Source organism: Jaculus jaculus, chromosome 18 (genome assembly GCF_020740685.1).
Source record: "Jaculus jaculus isolate mJacJac1 chromosome 18, mJacJac1.mat.Y.cur, whole genome shotgun sequence".
In the NCBI taxonomy this organism is placed as follows: Eukaryota; Metazoa; Chordata; class Mammalia; order Rodentia; family Dipodidae; genus Jaculus; species Jaculus jaculus.
In genome coordinates, this window is record NC_059119.1 from 21847977 (window position 1) to 21874021 (window position 26045).

Consider the following 26045-nt stretch of genomic DNA (forward strand, 5'->3'; position numbering starts at 1 on the left):
ATATTCAGTTTTTTATTTGTAGTTTGTATCTGCAGCCACCTGGCTGGAGGCAGTGTCACTCAGTGGATCTTAAGGTGTGGTGGTGGGTTTCAAATTTCAATCTGAAGATATACAAAGTGTGCCTAGCTGGCATTCTTAAAGTGAACTATGTGGCTTTTGGCTTTTTGGCCTGTGCTTCTCTCTCTCTGCTTGGTCCTGTGAAGGCAGGTCAGTTCCTTCTGCCATTATGGAACTTCCCCTGGATCTGCAAGCTTCAATAAATATCCCTTCCTCCATAACTGTGTCTGGTCTGCAAGTTCATCTCAGTGAACCTGAAGCTGTCTGCTGCAGACTCCGTCAGAAAACCTTAGACCTCATAGACACTTTGAGCAGATGTGTAAAATGCAAAATCAATGAATACAAACCTGTAGTTTATTTATTTACTTATTATTTAAGACAGAGATGAGAGAGAGAGAGAGAATGGGTACACCAGGTCTTCTGGCTGCTACAAATGAATTCCAGATGCATGTGCCAACTTTTGCATCTGGCTTATGTGAGTCCTGGGGAACCATACTTTCACAGGCAAGTGCCTTAACTGCTTAGCAATCTCTCCAGCTTCTATGGGTTTTTAATAATGTTTTTTAAAAAGTTATGATTTATTTAATTTATCTGAGAATGGTGGGGGGGGGGAATGGGCAGGCCTGGACCTTTAGCTAGTGCCAATGAATTTCAGGAGCATATGCCACCTTGCATATCTGGCTTACGTGTGTCTTGGGAATTGAACCTGAGGCCTTTTGCTTTACAGGGAAGCACCTTAACCACTAAGCAAACCCTCCAGCCCTTATAGTTTTATTTATATTATTTTATCTATTTGAGATAGACAGAGAGCCAGATACACATATAGAGAGAGAATCGGTGCGCCAGGACCTTCAGCTGCTGCGAATGAACTCTAGAGGCATGCGTCCAGCCCTTTTTTTGAAGAGTATTTTTATTTATTTATTTGGGAGAAAGATAGAAAGGCATACAGAAAGTGAGTATAGACACACCAGGGGCCCTTGCCACTACAAACAAACTCCAGACACATGTGCTACTTTGAACATCTGGCTGTACATGAGAACTGGGGAATCAAACAAGGACCATCAGCATTTGCAAGCAAATGCCTCCAATTGCTGAGTCATTTCTCTAGCTCACATCCTCATCATTTTCCTGTGGACACTGGCTTTCCAAATCCACCACACAGTCCATTCCTTTGTTTTCAGAAGTGATGTATAACCTTAGCTCATCCAAACAATTTACAATGAGTTTAAACATCTATCAAAAGCAAAGTGAGTCAGGTCAAGGAAAAGCAAGCTTGTTTTTCTCCGGAAAGACACCCTGACAGCGTACTGTATACAAATGACTGATACCACTGATTAAGACTCCATCTTGCTCATGAGAAATAAATAGAATAAAAGACTTCAAGAAAGAATGAATAAACTGCCTTTTTTCTCTCTCTCTCTGCAGGGAAAGAGACAGCATTGCTTGGAGAATTTAAATGACCTGAGTTTGTCTGCAAGCTCTAAAGATGAAAGGTATCACTTTTACCCATTAGCCTTGTGGGATGATGAGGTCCTGAGTCTTCCTTGCCACTTCAAAGGGTCACTGGAGTACAACTTTCAGGGAAGATGGCCTATTATTTTCTTTTGTGTCTATGAAGGAGAGGACGTTTCCTCCAGGGGCATCCTTCAACATACTTGCTGCAGATTGCTACATCCTTCAGTCTCCAGTACACTTCCTGAAGGAACTTCTAAGTTGTAGATTTCCAGACTCATTGTATAGAATCCTGAATAAGATATTGGGTATCTTCTGCCATTCCTCCAACCTTGTTGAATTTCTCAGATGGGCATCTCATCTTGTTTAAAGCCACATGCTTGTCATGGCAGTGACCCAAAGGAAAACATGCATTTGGAGTTAAAATCTGGATACCATGGACTGGACTGGAGAGATAGTTTAGAGGTTAAGGCACTTGCCTTTGAAGCCTATGGACCCAGGTTCGGCTCTCCAGAACCCATGTAAGCCAGACGCACAAGGGGAGTGATCACCTGGAATTTGTTTGTAGTGGCTGGAGGCCCTAGCATGCTGATTCTCTCTCTGTCATTCCTCTTTCTCTCTCCAATAATTAAATAAATTAAATAAAACTCTGCATACGTCAGGGGTGGTGGTGGTACACACCCTGAGTCGCAGCAGCTAGAAAGTGGAAACAAGATGATTTTGAGTTTGAGGCTAGCCTGGGCTAAAGAGTGAGATTGTCTTAAATACAGAAATAAAAATAAAACCAAGGGCTGAAGATTTAGCTCATTGGTCACACACTTACTTAACATGTGCAAGTGGCCTCCAGAATGCAGCCAAAAAGAAAGAAAGAAAGAAAGAAAGAAAGAAAGAAAGAAAGAAAGAAAGAAAGAAAGAAAGAAAGAAAGAGAGAGGGAAGGAGGGAGGGAGGGAGGGAGGGAAGGAGGGAGGAAGGAAACAGGAAACCAACCTTACTTTGCCTAAGGGTTCTCTTCTGGCTGGAACTATTGTCCTGACAATTCAGATGTGTTCCCTGGATGCCATTAGAGATGGAAATGGTCCAGTTACTGACTTAGAACTCTTAGAAAGAGAAATGACCAAATAAGGGGCTGTGTGGGGTAGCAAATAATGTGTAATTATTTGCAAGTCAGCCCGAAGGCAAGATAGCACCAACATCTTCCCTTAGCTCTTTTCACCAGGGGAATACTTACTAGCTAATTGGATTATTTCCCAAGGAGATTATTTTTATCATTATGTCATTCCCAAAATGATGTCTTTGAGATTTTGCCTAATGTTTTCTTTAATATTTAAACCAGAAGCCATACATGCATACTGACAATTTATTAAGAATCTGTCTCAAAAAATGCATGGGCTAGCCTGGCATGGTGGCGCACCCTTTTAATGCCAGCACTCAGGAGGCCAAGGTAGGAGGATTGTTGTGAGTTTGAGGCTTGCCTGAGACTACATAGTGAATGCCAGGTCAGCCTGCATCAGAGTGAGACTCTACCTTGAAAAACAAAACAAAACAACAACAATAAAAATCCATGGGGCTAGTGAAGTAGCTCAGTAGAAAAATGCTTCTCTAATAAGTGCAAAGGCCTGGGTTCACTTGTGACAAGACAAAATAACTTTCTTTTAGATAATGATCCTCAATTTATATATATATATTATATATATTAATATAATATATAATATAAACTTATATGGTATATATATTAATATATTATATTATATAATTATATAATAATATATATTGTATATAAATACACACACACACACACACATATATATGTGTGTTATTTATTTATTTGAGAGAGACGAAGAAGGAGGGAAGGAGGGAGGGAGAGAGAGAAAATGGGCACACCAGGGCCTCCAGCCAGTGCAAGGGAACTCCAGATCCATGTACCCCCTTGTGCATCTGGCTTACATGGGTCCTGGAGAGTTGAACTCTCTTTGGTTTTATAGGCAAATGCCTTAACCGCTAAGCCATCTCTCCAGCCCCTAACATTTTTTAATGCTTTGTGTGTGGTGTGTGTAGTTTTCCGTGGTGTGTGTGTATGTGTTTGTGTGTGTGGTTTTCTGCGATGTGTGTGTGTGTGTGTGTGTGTGTGTGTGTGTGTGTGTGTAGTTTTCTGTGGTGTGTGTGTGTGTGTGTGTGTGTGTACTGGCGTGGGTCCCCACAGGCTTGCCTGCTATGGGGTGTGCTCACCTATTGTGACCTGAGCATAGCATCGCATGTTGTGCTCCGTCTCTCTTCCACTGGTCTTTGTTTTGAGCTGGAGTCTCTTCTCCAGATTGCAGAGAGGACAGGGCTCTGAGAGTTCTCGGGCCTCTGCTCCCCTGGGAGACCAGGCTCACAGGCACAGCTGGCCTTGAGTAGCTCTTTGTATGGAACCTGGGGATTAAAACGCTGTCCTTCTCAGGTCCCCTCAGGACCTCGTGCCTGTGTAAGAAAGCTCTCTTACCTGCTGACCCATCTCCGCAGGCCCAACTTAGATAATGAATGATTACCTAAGATTTGAACTGCGCTTTCCCTGGAAACTAGCTGACCCGGAGCGGAGAACTGCTGTTTCGCTAAATGATAGAACTTCACCTGTTTGTCAAACTACCTCAACCCCAAACTCCATCTTATGAGAGCCAAGAGAAAAACCACTGTGCTGCCATGATGTGCTCCTTCAGACCCTAGATATCTGATTATGGTGATTATCCAAATAAAATCAATTTCCTCATTTATTATCCTTTTGTCTTTGGTGGCAGTGATAATCAGTGAAGGTAACCCTCAAGCTACTCAGCTATTTCTTTTTGTTTTTAATGCTCCAGTACCGTGAGTGGCATGTGTCTTAGCTATAATCTTCCATTTTCTTTATTTTATTTTAATTAATTTATTTAAGAGATACAGACCGAGAGAGAAAATGGAATGGGCATGCCAGGGCCTCCAGCCACTGAATTCAAACTGCAGAGGCATGCACCACCTTGTGCATCTGGCTGATCTCGGTCCTAGAGAATGGAACCTGGGTTCTTAGTCTTCGCAGGGAAGAACCTTAGCCACTAAGCCATCATTCCAGCCCTCCTCAGCTATATCTGAACAAAACTTGCGAGTCACCTGATGCTTTCCCTACAAACTCAACATTGCTATCTTTCCCCTTTTCTCTCTGTGTGCGGTGCCATGCTCTGTGTGCTGGCATGATGATGCTCACGTACACACACATGTGCGTCTTTGGCGATTTCTTTCTTTAAAACAAGGAATCATATTGCAATAAAGTAGAGTTCTCCAATTCAAGATAAAGAACATTTTTTCTAAATATTCAAAATACTTTGGGGCATCTATCGCACCAGCGGTGGGTAGTGTTACTTGTCTTGGTTTCAATTAGTATTCTACATAAATTAGATAATGTTTTGTTTTTTTTTTTTTTCAGTTAAAAGTACTAAGTGAATTTTGTTCCACTGAAACAGCCTTTCTACACTTAAAAAAAAAAAAATATTTGCAAGGAGAGAGAGAGAATGGGCACACCAGGGCTTCTTGCCATTGCAAAAAATAAACTCAAGATGCAGGTGCCACTTTGTGCATCTGGCTTTATGTGGGATCTAGGGAATTGAACCTGGGCCATCAGCTGAAATACCCTTTCTTAGGGATAACAGACAGACCAAATCTGCTTTGAGCTATTAACAGTTAGACTTCTTAGAAACTCTGTGCGTTGTCTTTGAGAAGGCCCACATGGTAATGGGGCTGACCCACTCTGGATTGAATGGATGTCCACTACTCAGCAGGAGTTCTGGAGTCAGGGCTTTTCCACTCTGCCCCTCCATTTGTCCTGAAGTTGGTGTAGCTTTTAGGATCCCAACTGCAATGCGAGCCTCTGGTTTGAACCTCCTGCAAAACTCACTGGAAAAGAGGGCTCCTTAGACAGTGCCTGCATTTGCCAGCCATGAAATAGCCAAGGCAATTAGCTTAATGGAGTCAAATGGCTTATTGAGCCCACAGGTTTGGAGGTCTGAGTGCAGCATTAGGCGGCTTTGTGGATTGAGGTCTCTTTGCTACGGGCTCTGGGTGAAAGCACATTGGAGCCAACAGTCCATGTCTAGCCAGGACCAGAAAGAGACTGAGCAAGACAGACTCTCAGAGCCTGAAAGACTTCTAAGATAGCAGCTCTTCAAGGTCCCCAATATCTCCTAAAATCGCCATTCTGAGGACCATTTCTGCTCAGAAGCACTGTAAATTTTCACTAAGTAATACTTGCTACTACCTCTAAGAAGCATAGAATATGCCAACTGCAGCAGTGGCTAGGCACATGACACATGACATTTTTCAACTGTGCAAAACCCTACTGAATGTCAGAGTCAAATTTGTCTGACTCTAAGTCCTTTGCTCTTTCTACTTGACTGGTGATTGATCCACACCAAGAATAAATTTCTGTGAGCTGGAGAGATGGCTCACTGGCCAAAGGGCACTTGCTTGCAAAGCCTGCCGACTTGAGTTTGGTTCCCCAGTACCCAACGTAAAGCCAGATGCAAAAATCTGGTGCATATGTATGAAGTTTATTTGCAGCAGCAGGAGCCCTGGGATGCCCATTCTCTCTGTGTCTAATCTTTCTATCTTTCTCGTACTCGCTTTTGTCTCTCTCTCTCTCTCTCTCTGTCTCTCTTTCTTTCTCTCTTAAGCAAATAAATGATTTTTAAATTTTATTATTATTATTTAAAAATAATACATTTCTGTATGTAGTACCTAAAAGAAGGCATAACTTTGAGAACACTTGGAGATCTTCTGGACTGTGGATAATACTTGGCGGTGGGGGGGTAGTGATAAGAGAAGAGGAAACTATAAGCTTACAGTTATATCTCACGATTCTATTGGATAAAGCAAGGAGTAAAGGCCATGACAGGGACATCAGCTGCTGTGGCCAGAGTCTCAGTGGTTGATACCCAGGCTGAATGCCCTTGAGTTTCTCTGCAGCTCAGCAGGGTAGAAGCATGGTGTAGGCACCAAGTAAGCCACTGGACAATTGTGAGCAAGTATCTCTTGATAGTCTCCCACATAGAACCCTGTGGAGAGTCATGAAGGTTTCCCTCTCACATTTAAGACGGTAAGAAGGCAGAAAGTCCATTTGTAGAAAAGACAGGGCAAGTGCAGCGAGCCCAACTGTCGTTTCCACACACGAGCAGTCACAGCAGCTCTTTCTGAATGCAGTGCTCGCTGGCTCTCTTAGAAACAATAAGGCTTGGGCTGGCGAGATAGCTTAGCGGTTAAGCGCTTGCCTGTGAAGCCTAAGGACCCTGGTTCGAGGCTGATTCCCCAGGACCCAAGTTAGCCAGATGCACAAGGGGGCGCACACGTCTGGAGTTCACTTGCAGTGGATGGAAGCCCTGGCACGTCCATTCTCTCACTCTCTCTATCTGCCTCTTTCTCTCTCTGTCACTGTCAAATAAACAAATAAAAATAAACAATTTTTTTAAAAAAAGAAACAATGAGGCTTGAGGCAAAGATGTTTGTTCCCCTTCCTTACGGAAAAGCATCTTGCAGAGGCAGAACTGTAATCTCTGCAGTTGTAGCTTCTCTCACTGTAACCCAAACTGGGAGTGGCAGGAAACTTGGCAATGGTCCCCCTGCATCCTTTCTGGGTTTGGAAGAGAGAAGAGTATGTGAACCCCTACCTTTTTGTTTCAGACTCTGCACAGAAGGAATTTCCTTGTACTTCTCCCTTGTACCTGGCCCTCTGAGGGAGCTCGCTTAGGGACTTGTCATTGCTTCCTTCTCCCAGTCCTCCAATTTTAAATGATAACAATAAGGACATAAGAAGATAGTGGAATTGCACAGTAGGGTAATCTTCCCAATAGCCTAATATCCACTAACATTTGACTAGGATACCGGGAAAAAGAAAAAAGACAGCTATAAGCAAACACTGCCTAGGAAAACAGAAATAGCAACTGTAAATGTTAAGAATAAAGTACCTGAAAGTACAAGTTATTGGGATTCAGTTCCAAAAAATAAAATAAAATAAAATAAAATAAAATAAAATAAAATAAAATAAAATAAAATAAAATAAAATAAAATAAAATAAAATAAAATAAAAAAATAAAATAAAATAAAAAGAATGGCCTACCCCACTCTGGCACAGACATCCTTCAGCACTGATGTCCATCTAGCTCATGTAGGGAGGCTCTGCTCATCCTAGGATACTCATGTGGGGATGCTCCGCTCCTCCTGCAATCCCGTGATGCTCTGCTCTCTACCCACCACACATTCCAGCTGCCTGTTGCTGCTGAGCATGACACGCATAGAGCCCCCTCTGTGGTCACTGTGCGCGGGAGCCCGCTAACCAATCGGAGCTCCCCAAGGTACCTTGTCTGCCCCATCCAGTGAGGCTCTTCGAAACAGCATGGATCCACGTTTTTGTTCCCTGGCACTCTCCTAAGTAAACTCTTACTTTTCGTGAAGCATGAAGGACCTCTAATTGTGCCCCTTTCCCCCTCCCTCCTTGAACTCCAAGTTCAGCCTCTACTAGAGAAACACACTTCACATAATTCGTGCTTGGATACATCATTTCTTGGTTAACCTATTTTGGAATTGGGAGGTGTCTTTTCCCAACTGAGTTTATTGACACTTAGTTTATTAGAGCACCATTTGCTGACAGCCCATTAACTTAAATTTTTTTTGAATAATATTACCATCATTATTTTTCATTTTTGACTAAGGTATGTTCAGAATGACAGTTCTTCACCTTTCCACTTTCTGGTTTTTGTTCTACGTAGATCATGAATTTTATTGTTTTTTTTTTTTTTTTTTTTTTCAAGTTAGGGTCTCACTGTAGCCCAGGCTGACCTGGACATATGAACTTTTTGTTACAATCCTGGAATTCACTATGGAGTCTCAGGGTGGCCTCGAACTCATGGCAATCCTCCTACCTCTGCCTCCCGCGCCACCATGCCCGGCTTATTGTTGATTTGTATTTGAAATCCCAGGTTGGAATGGATAAATCCTTGAGATGATGATGATGATGATGATGATGATGATGATGATGTGTATGTGTGTGTGTGTGTGTGTGTGTATGTATGTGTGGGTGTAGGTCAGAACACAACCTTCGGATGTCAGTCCTCCCTTTCCTCCATTTGAGTGTTTGAGGCAGGCTTTCTCCTTTCTCCACCTCCCATATCAGAAGCACGCAGCTGTGTAGTCTTCCTCTTCTGTGCCTGGCTTTTTGTGTTTTCTGGGGATCTGAACTCTGGTCATCAGGCTGGCACAGCAAGCAAGCAAGCTTTTAAGTAGTAAACCATCTCCTCACCACTCAATTTGTTTTTTCTTTTGGCTGGGATATTTTATGGGATAGCAATTTGGAGGCGTTTGGCTACAAAGATTAAACACAGCCCTGCATTTCATTCTTTTTAAAAAATAATAATAGCTTATTATTATTATTATTTGCAAGCAGAGATAGATAGAAGAGAGGCAGGGTGAGAGTGGGCATGCCAGGGCCTCTAGCCACTGCAAACGAACTCCAGACACATGTGCCCCTTGTGCATCTGGTTTATGTGGGTCCTGGGGAATCAAACCAGGGTCCTTTGGCTTTGTGAGCAAACGCCTTAACCACTAACCCATCTTTCCAGCCCCCAGCCCTGCAATTCTAAAGATGAGTCTTTACGGAAACCTCCTGGTGATGGGGACCGTAACCAGTTGTAAAGACAGAGACTTGTGAGGACAGGATAGCTAAGTGAACTTGAGGTCTGGGCAGGGAAGGATTTAGAGATGGCTCTGTGCTTTTCACCCTGGGGGTTCCAGTGTCCCTAGAGGGACTTCAGACTTTCTCCTACCTATAGGAAGGTATCCAAGGATGATGCCTCCTTAACAGTGACATTTCCCATAATTAAGAGGCAGCTTCCTTACACATCTGGGGAAAAAAAAAAAAAGTGGCCCAGGATGATGTAAAGTGGCCCATTCTAGAACTGTGCCTCCGTGAGCTAAGTCATCAAAACCAGGCTCCTCCTCACTGGCCAACTGGTCACTGGATTCATGAGCAGCAAGGGGGCCCTCCATTTGTCTTTGACTCCACCCGGGACAGATCCTCTCCCATCATAGACTCAGTGCCCACCAGCTGCTGCCAGAAAGCCTCAGAGTACACCCCCCCCATTCATGATGGCTACCCCATTTCAACATGCGTGGGTGGGCTGCGTTTGCCCACTTTGCTGTAGCACATTGCACAAGTATTGGACCATCTGTTACTGCCCGCTCTGGAGAGGCTGCCTTGTGAGAGCACCTAATGGGTGTAGGTATAGGGCTGTCAAAGCCAAGGAAAGGGAGGGAGACGAAGAAGGCCTTGGAGACAGGTGAGAGGAGGAGGAATTAATATCTTCCAAAGTGGTTTCAGGAAAAGAAACATCTTTCCATTTGTAGCATTACGGCACCCATCTTGGTGCCTTTATTCCACCGAGTGGGCCAAAGGGAGATGGACACAAACATAGGAGGGGATGACGAAGATGAACGAAATCTTCTGGAAAAGTAATTTTCTGTCTCAAGTAGCCAACAGCAGCAGCACCTACTATATGTGGGAAGCTTTCGGTTACTGTCTGAGACAGGCAGGGAGTAAAAGGCTGACAGCCACAGAAGGGAAACTGGGTTTGCATCAGAACATTAAGAACACAAGGTACTTTTTTATTTTATTTTATTTTATTTTATTTTATTTTATTTTATTTTATTTTATTTTATTTTATTTTATTTTATTTTATTTTATTTTATTTTTTGCAACCGTAATTCTGCACTACTTGATTAGGATGTGTCTTATCAAATTAAAAGCCAAAGGCCTTCCTATGGAGAAAGCCTTGGTGGTATAGCTGGGAGGGGTGTTAACAGCAGACCAACTGCTACCAAGAAATGACTATTAATCGCGTCTGTGCAAAGAACTTCTGTAGGCACAGACGGCCGGAAGGAGAGCGTGTGCCTGACCGCGTTCGCTGCGTCCTGCCATCTCCTCGGAGCTCCTACCCATTGGCTCTCCACCCGTGAATAAAATGGCTATCGTGAAAATTTTATCTTTGTGTCTGGGATGCTGTTGGCATTACCGGGCCCCAGACAAGTGTCAGGGAGGGTGCCATTCCCAACCTTCCATTCTTGCTTGGAAGTTGTAAGAGAGAAAAAGAAGGAGGAGGAGAAGGAGAAAGAGAAGTAGAAGAAAGGAGGAAGAAATAAGAAGAAGAACAGATTAAAACAAAACAAAACAAAACAAAACAACCTGTTCAGTTTCTACTTTAGGCAATGTGGGTAGAGCTGGAGAGAACGGTTTTGCACCATCAGCGTGTATGCTAATCCTGGCTCTTCTTTCTACGCCGCATGACTGTTGGAGTATCTGAAGGCACAGAGGTTGGCACCTCGCCCCCAAGGGAGGCACCACAGCTGCACCTGACAGGAGAGACACTGGTCTCCTGGGCCACGGGAAGAAACTAACGGGCGCCAAGAGAAACTTGGGACCCACCCTGAAGCCATCACCATCGTGCATCCCACAAGCATTTGCTTGGTGACGTTGGCGCCTGTACCTCTACATTTACAGAGAATTAAAAAAAAATAAATAAAACGGTAAGTTATAAATGGGTTGTGGATCTGATTTCACGAAGGCTTCCTGACTCCCCAGCATCTCTCTCTCTCTCAATCTCAGGAACTCCGCGGTCAAAGGTGGTTCCTCCAGGCAGACGCACCGCGGCAGCGGGCCGGGGGAGCGCGCGAGCTTCCTCCCCGCGCCCACGCCCCCGCGCGCTCGCCCGTACGCCCTGCAGCGTCAGTGTCTGACCCGCCGGGATCCGCACCGGAGACCGGTTCGTGGTCGGTCAGGAGCAGCCTGCGCGCCAGCCATCTCCAACCGTGCTTTGCTGGGATCTTTTCCTTTTTTCCCCCCGTCTTTATCTCAGGCGCATTAAGAAACCACCATTAGGTGCAGGTGGGAGGCGCTACTCTGCCCGAATCCCAGCCGGTCCGCGGCGATTCCGCACTTGCACCCGCCTGGCTGGGAGAGCCCGCCTGGAACCGCCTTTGGCCGGGGATCCGCGTCGCCTGGACACCCTCGTCTCCATCTCTGGCTTTGGCACGCCGCGCTCCAGCGGGCATCACTCCGGAGGGGGGGCTCTTTGGACTTCTCTGCAGGCTCTGTGGGTGGAGCACCCCTCCTACCCGCGGGCGCCCCGTGAACGTCCTTCCCAGACCCCAGCCCCGCGGCGGCGGGGCCTCTCTTCGGGAGTTTGACTCCCGAGCTGCTGCGGGCGTCCGCGGCGGCACCGAGCAGCGAGGCGGAGGCGCGAGCGAGGCGAGCCCGGCCGCCGGCCCTCCGCGCTGCGCTCGGATTGGTCTCCGGCGGGCGAGCGCTGGCCGAGGGTTGGCTGCGGGCCGGCCAGAAGAACAGGTGCACCTCTGCGCCCGGGCTCGCCGGGCAGCCGCCGAGCAACGCTGCGCTCCGGGCCGGGCCGGGCCGGGCCGGGCCGGGGAGGGGCGGGCGTGGGGGGAGACGAACGGAGCGGAAGGGGGGGACCCTTGTGTCGGAATGCAGTTCGCCAGGGCTTGGTACCCCACGCTTGGTCAGCTCGGCCCTTGAAAGGAGACGCGAGGGCCGTTGGCGGCGACCGTAGCGGCGAAGGCGGTGCGGCCGGGGGGCGCCCCAGGGAGCGGGCCGGGCTCGGCGCCCCGAGGATGCTGCCGGCGCGGCTGGAGCGCACGCGGGCGGCGGGCGGCATCTCCCTCCGCATCACTGGCGACATCAGCATCCTCAGCAGCAGCGCGCGGACCCCGGCGCTCCGGAGGCCTCTGGGCGGCTTGCCGACGCGCCCCTCGGCTCCCTAACCGGCCCGTGGCGCCGAGCTCTCTCTCTCTCTCTCTCTCTCTCTCTCTCTCTCTCTCTCTCTCTCTCTCTCTCTCTCTCTCTCTCTCTGTCTCTCCATCTCCATCACCATCACCCCCGACACCCCACCCCAGTCTCGCCCTTCTTCCGAGCTCCTCGCCGCCCCCTCCCCCGTCCCCTCCTCCCCGCCCGCCTCTCGGGGGGAGGGGCGTGGGGGGCAGGGAGCCGATTTGCATGCGGCCGCCGCGGCCGCTGCCTGCGCCCGAGCCCCGCCGTCCCCGCCGCCGCCGCCGCCGCCGCCTCCGGAGCCCGCGCCCGTGCCCGCGCCCGGCCGGCGCGGCCCCCCATGCCTCTGGCACGGCCCTCGGGGGGGCGAAGGTGAAGAAGACCGGCTCCTAGGATGAGTGAAGGGGCGGCCGCTGCCTCGCCACCTGGTGCCGCTTCGGCAGCCGCCGCCTCGGCCGAGGAGGGCACCGCGGCGGCTGCAGCGGCGGCGGCGGCGGCGGCGGGCGGGGGCCCGGACGGCGGCGGCGGCGGCGGCGGCGGGGAAGGGGCGGCCGAGCCCCCCCGGGAGTTACGCTGTAGCGACTGCATCGTGTGGAACCGGCAGCAGACGTGGCTGTGCGTGGTACCTCTGTTCATCGGGTTCATCGGCCTGGGGCTCAGCCTCATGCTCCTCAAATGGATCGTGGTGGGCTCCGTCAAGGAGTACGTGCCCACAGACCTGGTGGACTCCAAGGGGATGGGCCAGGACCCTTTCTTCCTCTCCAAGCCCAGCTCCTTCCCAAAGGCCATGGAGACCACGACCACCACCACTACCACCACCACCATCACCACCTCTTCCACCGCCTCCCCAGACAGCCCTTCCGCCAGCGGCGCCGCTTCCTCCAGGACGCCCAACAGGATGAGCACCCGCCTGACGACCATCACCAGGGCGCCTACTCGCTTTCCCGGGCACCGGGTACCCATCCGAGCCAGCCCGCGTTCCACCACGGCGCGGAACACCGCGGCCCCCCCGACGGCCCTGTCCACCACAGCCCTGTTCTTCACAAGCAGCACGCCGGGCTCCAGACCCCCGGTGCCAGGAGTCCCTAGTACCCAGGCGATGCCCTCCTGGCCCACTGCGGCGTATGCTACCTCCTCGTACCTCCACGACTCCACTCCCTCTTGGACCCTGTCACCCTTTCAGGATGCTGCCGCCGCCTCCTCCACCTCATCTTCCTCCTCCTCCTCCTCCACCACCACCACCCCAGAACCTATCACCAGCCCCAAATTTCGTAAGTAAACGAGGCATCTCGATTTAAATTTACTGCTGAGCTTCTTCTTCTTCTTCTTTTTTTTTTTTTTTTTTTTTGCCCTCTGGTTGTCTTTCCCACCTAAACCACCTGGGTTCTGGTGAGCCGCTCTGGGTTTTTGGGGCACAAGAGTATGGAGAGATTGTTTAAAAAAAAAAAAAAAAACTGGCCACAAGGGGGGCCAAAGGTGTGGGCCTGTGTGAAGTGGGGGAGATCTCAGGGCATCAGGTTCCAACTTCAGCCGGTCCCAAATGACGACCAGCCTTTTGATTCTCTTCTAAGGGTTAAGAGGAGTGCAATCCCTCCACACTGCAGACACGCTGTGGGTCTCTCGGGGATCCATTCCCTGTGGGGGGGGGCGGGTGCTGGGGAGGCATTGAGGGAGGGCCCTAGTACCCCAACCTTTCCCCTCCCTCAAGCCAGTTGGAAACCGGGGGGGGGGGGGTACCACCATGCAAATCAGCGCTGAGGATAAACCACAAAGGGAAGTTATGTCCATGTGCTGGGGGATGGAGGGGTAACGAAGATTGGATGGAGATATTGGCAGGATGTTACTGGAGATGCTTGTAGAGACTGGACCAGGGCGAGGCACAGCAAGGGTTAATTAGAAGCTATTGGGAGAGGTAGGGTAAGGCGGCATCCCAGGCGATCTCCCTGCACTATCCTCCAGCTGGTCTGTGGCCCTTGCAAGGTGTAGAAATTACTGTCTGTGGCCACCAGAGTGAGTTAACTGTGAGAGAGCGAGATGCAGACCCTGCGGAGCTGCTGTCCCCAGGGTCCTGAAGGACTCGCCCCCCTCCAGCTTTGCCAAGTGTTTGCTTTCCCAAAGTGGGGTGTGTGTGTGTGTGTGTGTGTACCTCATCTTTCCTCCCACCCTCCAAGCCTGAAACATGCAGGAGGCTTGGGACCCAGCTCTCTGCATGGAGGGTGAGAAGGCTCCAAGCCCTTTGTAACATGTCACCCTTTGAACATAGCATTTCCATCTGACACCGTCAGTGCCCGCGGCGTCCAGTTTACCTCTGGCATGATAGCTTTCTCTATGCGAGCTGCATATTTCTATTTTTATAACTGTCCTGGGTAACTCATTTGCTCTCTACCTCAGCACCTCACCTTATTCTATAGAAACCTCGGGCACCATCTATCAGGATATGGGAACAGTTTTTGCAACCTGTGAAGGTTATTTAGGACAACCCCCCCCACACACACACACTCCATAGCATGCCAATTCAAGTTCTGTGCAAGGCTGTTTTGCAAGAAAACGCTGTGGTTATGCTGCCGTCATACTGTATTTCTGTTTTGAGCGGTAACATCTGGGCAAAAGAGTGTCCCTTATTAACTCCTCAGTGCTGGTAGGAATTTCTGGATTTGTTTCATTGGCATTTTTTTTTTTTTCTAAACTATGGATGTGCTTGAATCCTTGTGACTTTTTATTTTGGATTGAGTATATTTGTAAGTAAGGACCTGGAGAGAAAGCTTTTTTGTTGTTTGTTTAAACTCTGCTTTAGAAAAATGCGGTGCTCTTTAGACAATATTTCAGGAGACAAGAAAGAGAAGGAAGGTTTCTGCCACCTATGAGACCAGCAGTACAGTCAGTAACTTGCATCCTCTCTCTGCGTCAGTTGAAGCAGTGATTTTTTTTTTTAAAGGAAATTTTCTAAAAAGGATGTTTTAGAGGCTCCTCTCAACAAATCTAACTTGAGTTTTGTGGATGAATAAAGGATTTTTGGGAGTGCGTGTGTGTATATACATTCCATGGATTGAAAATAAGTGCCTGGTCTATGTGGAGCACCCTAGATGTTTGATCTCCTCTATAGCAGTTGTTATGAATAATGGAGTGTGGGTGTATTTCCCAACATTGGAGGGGGCATACCCATCATGTCTTACTTTCTGTTCTGGGGAGATCTTTAAAGAAAAGCCCAAGATAATCATTTCTGGCCCTTCCATGCTCTCTTTTTTACATTCCGTAGAAGGGAATGGCAGCCTGTTTAATAAGTAATGATTATTGACAAGGGCTCTCAGCCCCACAGAAAAGAGGTGAAGAATCTGCCAAGGGGTGGTGGGGGGGATCAGTATTCACATATACATATATGCACTGTTTTATTTGTAGCTGCGATCCAGGGCTTTCTCTATTTCAAACCTTTATCAGGGAGTTATTATAAAAAAAGCTCGAGTATGCAAAACCAGCAGAAATTGACCTGGTTTGTATACACCAACAAGAGAAATTTTAATGAAAGAGGGAATATATGGTTTCCGTAAAAGGTGAATTTAAATAGCTAGGTTGTATGGTGATGGAAAAAAGAGGTTTTTTTTTTTTTTCTTTTTTTTTTCCTCCTTTAAGATTGCAGGCTGATTTACAAAATGAAGTGAAGATTTCATTTGGGGTGTGTGTGTGTGTGTGTGTGTGTTTTGTGGTAGTGGTGGTGGAGGAATCAGCTTTGCCTTCCGCAGAGGGGCTGCTTTACGGCCTAATTTGCTGTCATTCTTAATTTTCACTTGTTTGGATTAGGTCCCTGAAGTTCCCAGGAGAGAGATTTTATTTTTCACAGCCTCTACCTCCATACTTCAATAGGTTTCTTTTCCTTTGCATCAACCCCCTCCCCCATCCCATCTTAAAAGGAGAAGGAGCATCCTGACTGCTTTCCTAGCACCCAAGGGCAACTCAGGAGGGTTTTTTAATTAATTAATTAATTAATTAATTTTTTGTGAGACTTACCTACAGATTCTCTAATAGCCAGGATCTTGTCTCTTGAATGGAACATCTCAAGGCTAGAGAATGAATGCCTTTGTGTTCTTCTGAGAGCAAAGTGAAGAAGCTCGCCTGCAAAGGCATTGCCTTGCTTTGAGGGGTGGAATCTTGCTCACTGAGAATGAACATGGTTGCTAATGGATGACAGGATTTTTTTTTGGGGGGGGGGCAAGCCAAAAGAATTTTTTACTACGGGAAAGGCCACGTTTAGCAGATTACAATCAATTTTAGAAGAAAATAAAAATTAAGATTGAACTTTAAAGCAGGAGGACAAGGAGAATTTGGCATTTGATTCTTGGTCTCTGATCCTTCATCCCTTAAGTCATGGGCTGGATCAAAAGTTTCTTGTGTTACTGGAATTTCTCAGCTTTCCACTTGCCCTTTACTTTGGAGTCTTGCAAACAATTTTTTTTTTTAAATGATATTTGAAATGTATTGCTGCTCTAGGATTAATTCAGTAAAATTCTCCTGGAAGCATGTTTTTTTTTAACCAAAAGTTAAGGTTAATTTACAAATTTGCCATGATAAAAGGGAAGGGGAGTGGTCACTGTAGACTTGGTAGAACAGTGGTTGTGTCCAGGTTGTGAGCCCGTTCTCTTTGAAAGCAATTTCCATTGTATTTTCAGATTTCAAGGGTACTTACACAGGATGGCCAATGCAAACATGGGTTGTCCTAGTCCAGGAATTCATTTAATCAGCTGAAGTCTCTGTTTAGCATGTGAAAAGCCTGAGGCATTGGCTCAGTTAGAATTCAAAGTAAAGAGCACCTGTTAATGGGCTATTCTTGATTTCATTTGGAAGGTCCTGTAGTTAGCTCCTATGAATAAGGTCACAAATATTGAATAGTATATTTAGAGAAGAAATGAATGGATCAGTGTATCGCTCATATTTAAACATGGAATGGTGGTTGCTTTCATTTACCCATCTATTTAAATACATTTTACCTAATCATACCCATTGTGATGTTCAAGAAAGCCAGTGAAGTCAACTTTTTCCCCTATTTTTCAACATTTTCAGTCCTCCAATAAGAGTATGTTCTTGGTTGTTTTGTAAGCAGCCTGGATGTTTATAATTTATTTAAATAAAGTTAGGCCTCCGCTGTATGTCTTTCTACGTGAGTCAAGACCTTCAAAGGCATCTCACCATAGAAGGCTTTGCCTCCAGTGATGCATGGTGGCCAAAAATGAGAGGATTCAGAGCTCAAGATCAATATTTCTTATGAAATCCAATTGAGAGGAAAATTTAAAAATATATGAGCACAGGCTGTAACCTGAGTATATTTTCATTTCCTTTGGCCTTACTACAGGATTTTGAGACATTTCTGCTTTAGCCAATGACACTATACACTTAGGATATTTTGACACTTTCGTTACACCTTATGGTCTTAATGACAAAAAAAAAAAAAAAAAAGTAGGGCAGGGATGGGCCTAGATTGGCAAGGCTGTGTTTGAGTTTGATCTTCTTTTAGTAAGAGAAGGTGGTTGAAATACCCTCCTCAAGCCTTCAGGAGTGAAGTGAGGCATTTGTAGGTGTCCCCTCGTGGGCCATCTCTTGCAGTCTTGAATTGTGACTTTAGCCACCCTTGTGTTCATAACACCTCCCAGCTAAACTCTGCAAAAAGCATCCTGTTCATCCCCAAGCTTGTGAGAAGGGAAAACGAGAGGGCATCAGCATAAACAATGCTGGCTGGTGGCAGTTTTTTTCTGCTCTTAAGGAGATCAGCTTTTCTAAGCTTTTGTCAGGCGATAAGCAGACGTCTTGGTTCGGATTTGAAACCAGCATTGCTCTGGGAACAGGGTGTGCAAACAGAGGATGGTCCCCGTGAGGATCTTTGAGCCCTTCACACCTCGTCACACCACAATGAGAAGAATAGCTTCCAACTTACTTCTCTTGCAGAAATTCTTTTCTCATATCCAGAGCCAAGCCTATCATGATATTCTATCTGGGATGTCAAAAATGGAACATGAAAGTTGGCCCTGAAATGTATAAAAAGAAGGTTGAGCCATACATCTAAGTCTTTAAAATGCATTTCAGTTTCTTCTGAATAGAAGGGAAATATATATGTATTTTTTGTTTTTGCATCTATTTTTATCTTTATAATTGTGTGTGGCAAAGTCTCCTGATGACCCATGTGCCCAGTGCCAGAGGTGAGGGGGAAAGGACTCAATTTACAATGGACTCATATTTCTAATGCTGGGGTGAAAGCCTATGTGAATAGGCATTTCTTACTCCCGAAGCTGCCTCTGACAACGGAAACACACGCGTTTAGTTTTCCATTCACTACTCTTCCATTGATTTTACACAATTCTGTATTTCTCAATCTTCTATTATGTTGTTTTACTTATTAATATATTTGTGTATATTGGAGTGTGTGTGTGTAGGGCAGAGGGGTGTGTGCCCTAATTTACTCTCTTTGAGAGAGAGTCTCTTGCTGCTGCCAGTGCGTATGGCATGTGAGCAGCTTTGCATTGAAGCTGGGAAATTGCCTTTAACCATTGAGCAAACTCCCCTGCCCTCCTTTTATATTGAATCATCATGGCTCCTACTGAAAAAATGTTATAGGCTCTTGACTTTATTTTGATACTTAGACCTTTCATAGGTTATATAATAAAAACACTACTTACTGAAGCGAATTTTTGTAACTGTTCTAACTTTGTGTGGCCACATGGTACCGTGATGGAACCCGAGGACTTCACACACGCTAGGCAAACATTTTCCCACTTAGCTCCACCCCAAGAGCAGATATTCTTAAGAAGTCCATGTCACTTTAAGTTGTTTTAGATAAATGGCCCTTTTGGAAGTCATACTGGACTTCCTACATTAACATGAAACGTTGAGATAACATCTAAATTAAATTATTAAGTTTAGTGCTTTAGCATTTTATCTAAAATGTGGTAGAATACTATTGACCATCTAGTTTTATATTTTTTTGGTTTATATATTACATTAATTTTGAAAGCATTTTATCTGATTGTACAAAAATGGTTTTATGCTTGAATATAATTTATTAAATACAGTCATATTATGTTTATTTATTTATTTATTGAGGTAGGGTGTCTCTAGCTCTGGCTGACCTGGAATTCACTATGTAGTCTCAGGGTGGCCTCGAACTCAGAGCGATTCTCCTACCTCTGACTCCCTAGTGCTGGGATTAAAGGTGTGCGCCACCACACCTAGCTCATATTATGTTTTAATAATGTATGTGTGTGATAGTTTGAATACATGCTCCCCCCCCCCAAAGTGATTCATGAATTTATTAAAACTTCTTGGATTTCCAGCCACCTGGCTGGAGGAGGTATCACTAGGTGGATCTTAGGGTCCAGCCCTAGGGTGTGGTGGTGGATTTGCAATTCCAATCTAAAGATATGCAAAGTGTCTGAGCTCTTTCTGGAGTTCCTGAAGTGTGCTGTGTTGTATGGCTTTTGGCTTATGGCTTTTTCTCTCTCTGCTTGGACCTGTAAAAGCAGGCCAGCTTCTTCTGCCATTATGGAACTTCTCCTGTATCTGTCAGCTTCTAATAAACATCATTTCCTCCGTAACTGTGTCTGGTCTGGAGGTTCATCTTAGTGACCTGTCACTGTCTACTACAATGTGATGCATTTCGGCCTTTAGATTCTTTTGCTAAACATCTGTTTGAGGGCCTTGATGTGCTGCTAGTTAATTGGCTCATTTTTATAAGTTTATAAACATCATTACTTTTAAGAAGAGACCATTAAAATATAGCTTAAGTTAAAACAGTGTGAATTCTCCCAAATATCTCGATGTAGCAATATGGTTTTTCTGAATATATGACTACTGATTTAAAAGCTTAGTATTTTCCCCATAAGATCCACCTCTAATTACTATTTCTTCTTTAAAGGTATTATTGAAGAAGCTGGGTGAAGTGAGACGTGCCTATAATTCTAGCCTCTTGAGGCTGAGGCAGGAGAATTGTGAGTTCAGGGCTAGCCTGAGCTACATATCAAAACCCAGTCTCAAAACCGTGAATATAAAGCAAAACACTGCCTCAAAATGACATTTGTGAAGGAAGTTGCATACCAATGATTCCTCTTGGACACTATGTCTGTTTTCTAGGGGATCTTTTGTAGATATCTGGCCCATATAATTTTAAGTAATTTCTTCCTTTCTTTGAAAAGCAGTTCACCTTTGGAGTTCGTTCAAAACATTCAACTGTTTTTTTTTTTTTTTAATAGAAACTGCAATTATCTTCCATTTCCACAATCATGTATCATTGGCTTACATAATATTTAACTAAACCTCAGAATGATCTTAACACCTGGTGTAAAGACGTGTGTAACCCTTACCATGTTGGTGAGGGAGAATCGCATCTGGCGGGGCAGAGGCATGCAGGTTTCCACGGACTGTGCTTGGGTCTCCTTCTCGGGTATCCATCTCCCAGGTGTCAGCAAAGGAAGATGGTGACAGCCAGATGGCCCAGAGGACTCCTTTCCTAGGTGACATTATTGAAAATAGATGCTAGTCACTGCTGTATTTGTTAGGAACCTTGGTACAAGAGTGAAAGAAGTATTCATTGCGACTAATTTGCTCCTCAGCTTGTAGAATCTTTCATCAGTAAAAGAGACTTCTTGTTACATGCCCTGAATCTCTCTAGTCTTCCCTCTTTTCCCCCAGCAGGCACAGTCAATGTGGTGTGGAAATCTGCCTCACTTCAGCTGGGGACTTTATTCACAACATGCAACCCACCATTTCTTATCTTTTGCTTTTTCAGATGCTGATGAAATTAGACATAGGTTTGACACAGAGAATTGCTTGGGAGAAAGTGAGGGAGATTTTAGAATCATCTGGAAATCTGGATTTTACAATCTGTAGGTTCTTGATAAAAGACAGGATGTTCTTCCCATTGTTGTGACACTTAATGACTCTTTCTCTGGGCCTTTAAAGTTCACAGAAAATTCAAGAAAAAAAAAAAAAGGCAGTGACTATATCACATTCTGTTCCTATCCTAGCAGGTCCAGAGTATTAGGCTTTCTAGGACTAAAAGGTTCATTTCGGTCAGGAAAGTTCTTTCAGATGCATGTGTTACTCTTTTGGGAGACTTACTGCTAACAGTTTGCTGTTAATGTTAACACTTCTAGCTTCAAATCTGTGCTTTGGAAACTCCATTTTGACTGTTATCTCACTGTGCCTCTTTTGTTATGAGTTTTAATATCATAAGTAAGGCTACTTATTGCTCATGATTGATAGCGTGGAAGCCCATGGGCCTAACAAAAAGGGCAATCAGAAACAATTGTCAGAACTGTGTTGTGAGTTAAGTTTGGTAACTGAAGTTTAGCAGCTTCCAGTGTTGAGAATTATTTATTTGAAGCTTCCCCCGGCCTTAGTAGTGACATATACAAGGCAGGCATACATGTTGAATTCAGTACAAACTTTTAGAGGTACTTTAGCATGGTCTGACATGGCTAAGGTCATGAGGATCATTTATCTTATTATTATAGCCCTTTGAGAAGAAGTTTTGAACATGCTCGTCTTCCTTCAGTTACAGTTAACTTCTGACCAGAAGTAATTCATGGAAGGGAAGGGCTTGTTTCTGGCTTACAGTTTCAAGGGGACTTTGCATCCCAGTAGGAAGACAGCTAGCTAGTTAACACCCAGTAGAGCTGGGCTAATAAACCTAGAGGTTTGTCTCTAATGACAAAAACAAAACAAAACAAAACAAAACAAAACAAAAAAACTCATCCTCCCAAAGGCTTCACCATCTGAAGAGAAAAAGAGAAGGGTCCTCACTCTCCAGGACACATGGGTCAGATTTTTCTGATTCTTGTGCCCAGTGTTTTTAACTTTTAGTACAGTGTCCCAGTCCTGGCATGAGCTTTAGAATTTTAGGTAATAATAAAATGTTAGCCGGGAGTGGTGTTGCACGCTTTTACTCCCAGCACTCGGGAGGCAGAGGTAGTAGGATTAGCGTGAGCTTGAGGCCATCCTGAGACTACATAGTGAATTCCAGGTCAGCCTGGGCCAGAATGAGACCCTATCTCAAAAAAAACCAAAAAGAAAAAAAAAAAATAGGTAATAATAAAACTGTGAGCAGCCATGCAGAGTCTTGCTAGTGTGCCAAGAGAGTTTGTGGTTCCTCTGCATTCTTTTGTGATTTCTTGTGCAAATGCTGACTCAGGACTGCCCTGCAGCCATCATTTCAGTCCTGTGGGTAATGAACCTGGCCACAGAGTGGTTAGATCACTTGCCAGGAAGGTGCTTAAGTCCCATAGTTGGGGTTCAGGAACACAGGGAGAGTGTTGCAGAGGCATTTCCCACCCCAACCTTGGCTCTTAACCCTTTGTCACCATGTTGCAGCATCTGCATCTACGGTCTCTTTAAGGCACTTAACATGTCTGTAGTAACACTCAATATTACACATTTCCCCAGCAGCCCATCTGCTGCGTAACTGTTCTCTGTCCTCATCCTAACCAGAGACATTGCTCTGATTTTCAATATAAGGAGATATTTTAGTGAAAGTTTTAAAAACAAATGTGTTCTTTTTGCTGGAGAGATAGCTCAGCAGTTAAGGCACTTGTCTGCAAGTCCTGAGGACTGGAGTTCGTTTCTCTAGTAGCAACATAAAGCCAGATGTGCAAAGTGGCCCATGCATCTAGAGTCCATTTACAGCAGCTGAAGGCCCTGGCATGCTCATTCTCTCTGTCTCTCTTCTATCTCTCTACATGCAAATACATAAAAATATTAGTTTTTTCACTTATTTATTCATTTATGAGAGGGGGAGGGAAAGAGAGGGTTAAGAGGGAGAGAATGGGTGCTTGACTCTAGTCAAGTACAGATGAACTCCAGATGCATTTGCTGCCATGTGCATCTGGCTTATGGGGCTTCTGGGGAATCAAGCCTGGGTCCTTAGGCTTCATAGGGAAATGCCTTAACTGCTAAGCCTTCCCTGCAAATCAATAAAAATATTTTGTAAGGAAATCTATTCTTTAATTTTTTAGCATTGTTGAAATATAATTGCTATCTTTTTCTTAATTTGCTTTGTACTCAGCGTATAGTGTCAAGTTGGTACCATTGTTAGCCTCCTCCCTGTCCTCCCCCTTCCTCAGGGACCCTCCTTGTTGGGGAATGTGTGTCATGCATTGTGGGGTTAGCCATCAGTTATGGGTAGGAGGCAATGTCTCTGTGTATCATGACCCAACGTATAGCTCTGGCATTCTTTCCTCCCCCTCTTCCACAAATTTCCCTGAGCCATGTTGGGTTCAGTTTAGGTCTGCTATCTTAATGTTGCACTTGTTACTTTGATGAGCTGAGTATGTGCATGAATCCATATTACCAGTATCAGAGAAATGTAGAGTGAACATATCTTTGACCTCCAGTAATTTCTTTGTAATTTTATGTAAGAACAGTTATGAAATTTATTTTCTTAACATTTGAAAATGTGCAATAATATGTTACTACTTGTAAGTTGAATGACATTCACTTTTACAAACTTTACCAAACAAACAATGAAGGTGGCGCCAGGTAAACTCTGCATCCATGCTAGGTGCCCATCACTGACCATCCAACAATTTTACAAAGAATATTGATGCACCCCTGTTGTTCTGCAAAGGGAACCCCAAAGTAGATCCAGCCATTGCTTACTTATTTGGCATTGATGTATCTGGTCATTTTAGTTAAAAGAAAAACAATATTCTGTTGATAAAACAAAAATACAGCTGGACTTACTATTTTTGAAAACTTACAAAAAGGAAGCGAGGAATGGGAGACTGGAGGACTGGAGACATCGCTTAGACATCTCGGTAGTGGAACTCTTGCCTAGTGTGTATGCAGTCCCTAGGCTGGGTTCAATCCTCAGAACTGAAAATCCATACTGAAAATCAGGAAGACGGTAACGTCTCGCTAACTGCTCTGTCAAAATCTACTGTGGCTCTGATTCAATCTCATAGACTAGGAGTGAGAGCTCCTCATAATGATGAGGGACACTGGGGCTGGAGAGATGGCTTAGTGGTGAAGGCACTTGCCTGTGAAGCCTGACGACTTACGTTCGGCTCTCTGGGTCCCACGTAGCCTGCGGCACTCCAGGTTGCACGTGCACAAAAGGAGCACACGCGGCTGGAGTTCCATTGCAGTGGCCGAGGCCCTGGTGTGCCAAATCCCTCTCACACACTCTCTCTCTTGCATTAAAGAGAAAAGGCCAGTCTGCTGTTGGGCTTGCCTCAAAAAAAGATAAAAAAGGCACACTGGAATTGCATAACCAGAGTGATTGTTGAGAAAAGGTTTTGTTGGAATGCTGGAAAATCTAGAAATTCTAGTCCTTAATAACAAGAAAAAACGGGTGAAGATGTGTTTATATTAAATACTATTTCTATTGAATTTCATTTTTGATGATTTTCTGTATGATATTCTCCAGTTTTATATTTAATTACTGACGAATGATGCATAATAGTGGGTAAGAGAAGTTTCCTTTTACTGAAGGAGAACCATGCTTTGTAATATTAATTTTATTTGTTCCCAAACCTCTTTATATTGTGTTGTCCTTGTAACTATTAATAGGTAGTGTATGTAAATATTTTTCAAACTAATGATTTAATTGTGGTTTTTATTAAAACTAAGTATATTACATTGGAACTGTTCCATAAAGATAATTCAAAAAAATACCTACTTGTGGAAGAAGTTGTGAGCCAGTTTAAGGGAGAATATATTTATATATTCATAAGAAATCTGTGTTTGGTTTATTTTACATATAGCTTTGATTCTTATATCACAATAAATAAACTGAGCCTGAAAAATTACAATATGTATTGTGGGTATAGTTTTTCATTGGAAAGACAGTACTTACTTAATTTTTTATTTATATGGTGGTTATATATAGTTTATTTTGTCTATTTATTTATTTGAGAGAAAGAGAAGAGAGAGAAAGAGAGAGAGAGAGAGAGAGAGAGGGGGCTCCAGCCATTGCAAACAAACTCCAGCTGCATGTGCCACCTTGTGCATCTAGCTTTCATGGGTCCAGGGGAATTGAACCGAAGTCCTTTGGCTTTGCAGGCAAGTGCCTTAACAGCTAAGCCATCTCTCCAGCCCTATATATTGCTTTTAGGTTAACTAAAATAAATTTTTGTTTACTTACATGACATGAAACTATTAAATTTGGCTTTCAATAATTTTAAGAATATTGAAAATGTTTATGTCTGATATTTATGTCCAGGTTTTGGTAGGAAATTAAGATGCCAACTCTATTAAGCTTTGTAGATTCTTAGATATATTTAATATTTAGTAATTAATTTCCAAGTGAACATAAAATTTTTGCTTGTTTCTTGTAGATTTTGTAAAAGGAAATGCTATTTAACTTTATTGTACTTTTCTATACTTTCTAAGGTTTAGCTAATCAGCCTGAATTACCTTGGTAATTAAAAATTGCTAGCTATTGAAATAAGCCAAGAAGACTTCCTATGAATCAGTTCAATTATAGGTGCAGCTTGTTAAAATATGTTTTTTTTTCTTTAATTCTTGAGTTTGTGCTTTCCTTGGTGATGTCAGCATTGAAGTGCCGATTGAGTTGGGCTTCTGCTGTGAGAGGCAGATGTGTAACAAACAAACAGCTCTGTCATTTTCTCCTGGGAGATCATGCCTTATTGAAAGTGGAGTGGGTTAACCTGGGTCTTTGGTTATTAGCCTTGATCTTTTAGGGGCATCATTGATCATGAACACCTAGTGAAA

At 44.6% G+C, this 26045-nt stretch overlaps 1 protein-coding gene across 10 annotated transcripts in view; it reads left to right on the forward strand.

Annotated features, from left to right (window-relative positions):
• The first annotated feature begins 12732 nt into the window (after window positions 1-12732).
• Nrg3 (neuregulin 3) overlaps window positions 12733-26045 on the forward strand; it is a 1113809-nt gene continuing 1100496 nt past the window's right edge. For all 10 annotated transcript variants that reach the window (XM_045137824.1, XM_045137830.1, XM_045137828.1 and 7 more), the window contains exon 1: window positions 12733-13609. In XM_045137824.1, the coding sequence (XP_044993759.1) occupies window positions 12733-13609 (877 nt within the window). The remainder of the gene's footprint in view (window positions 13610-26045) is intronic.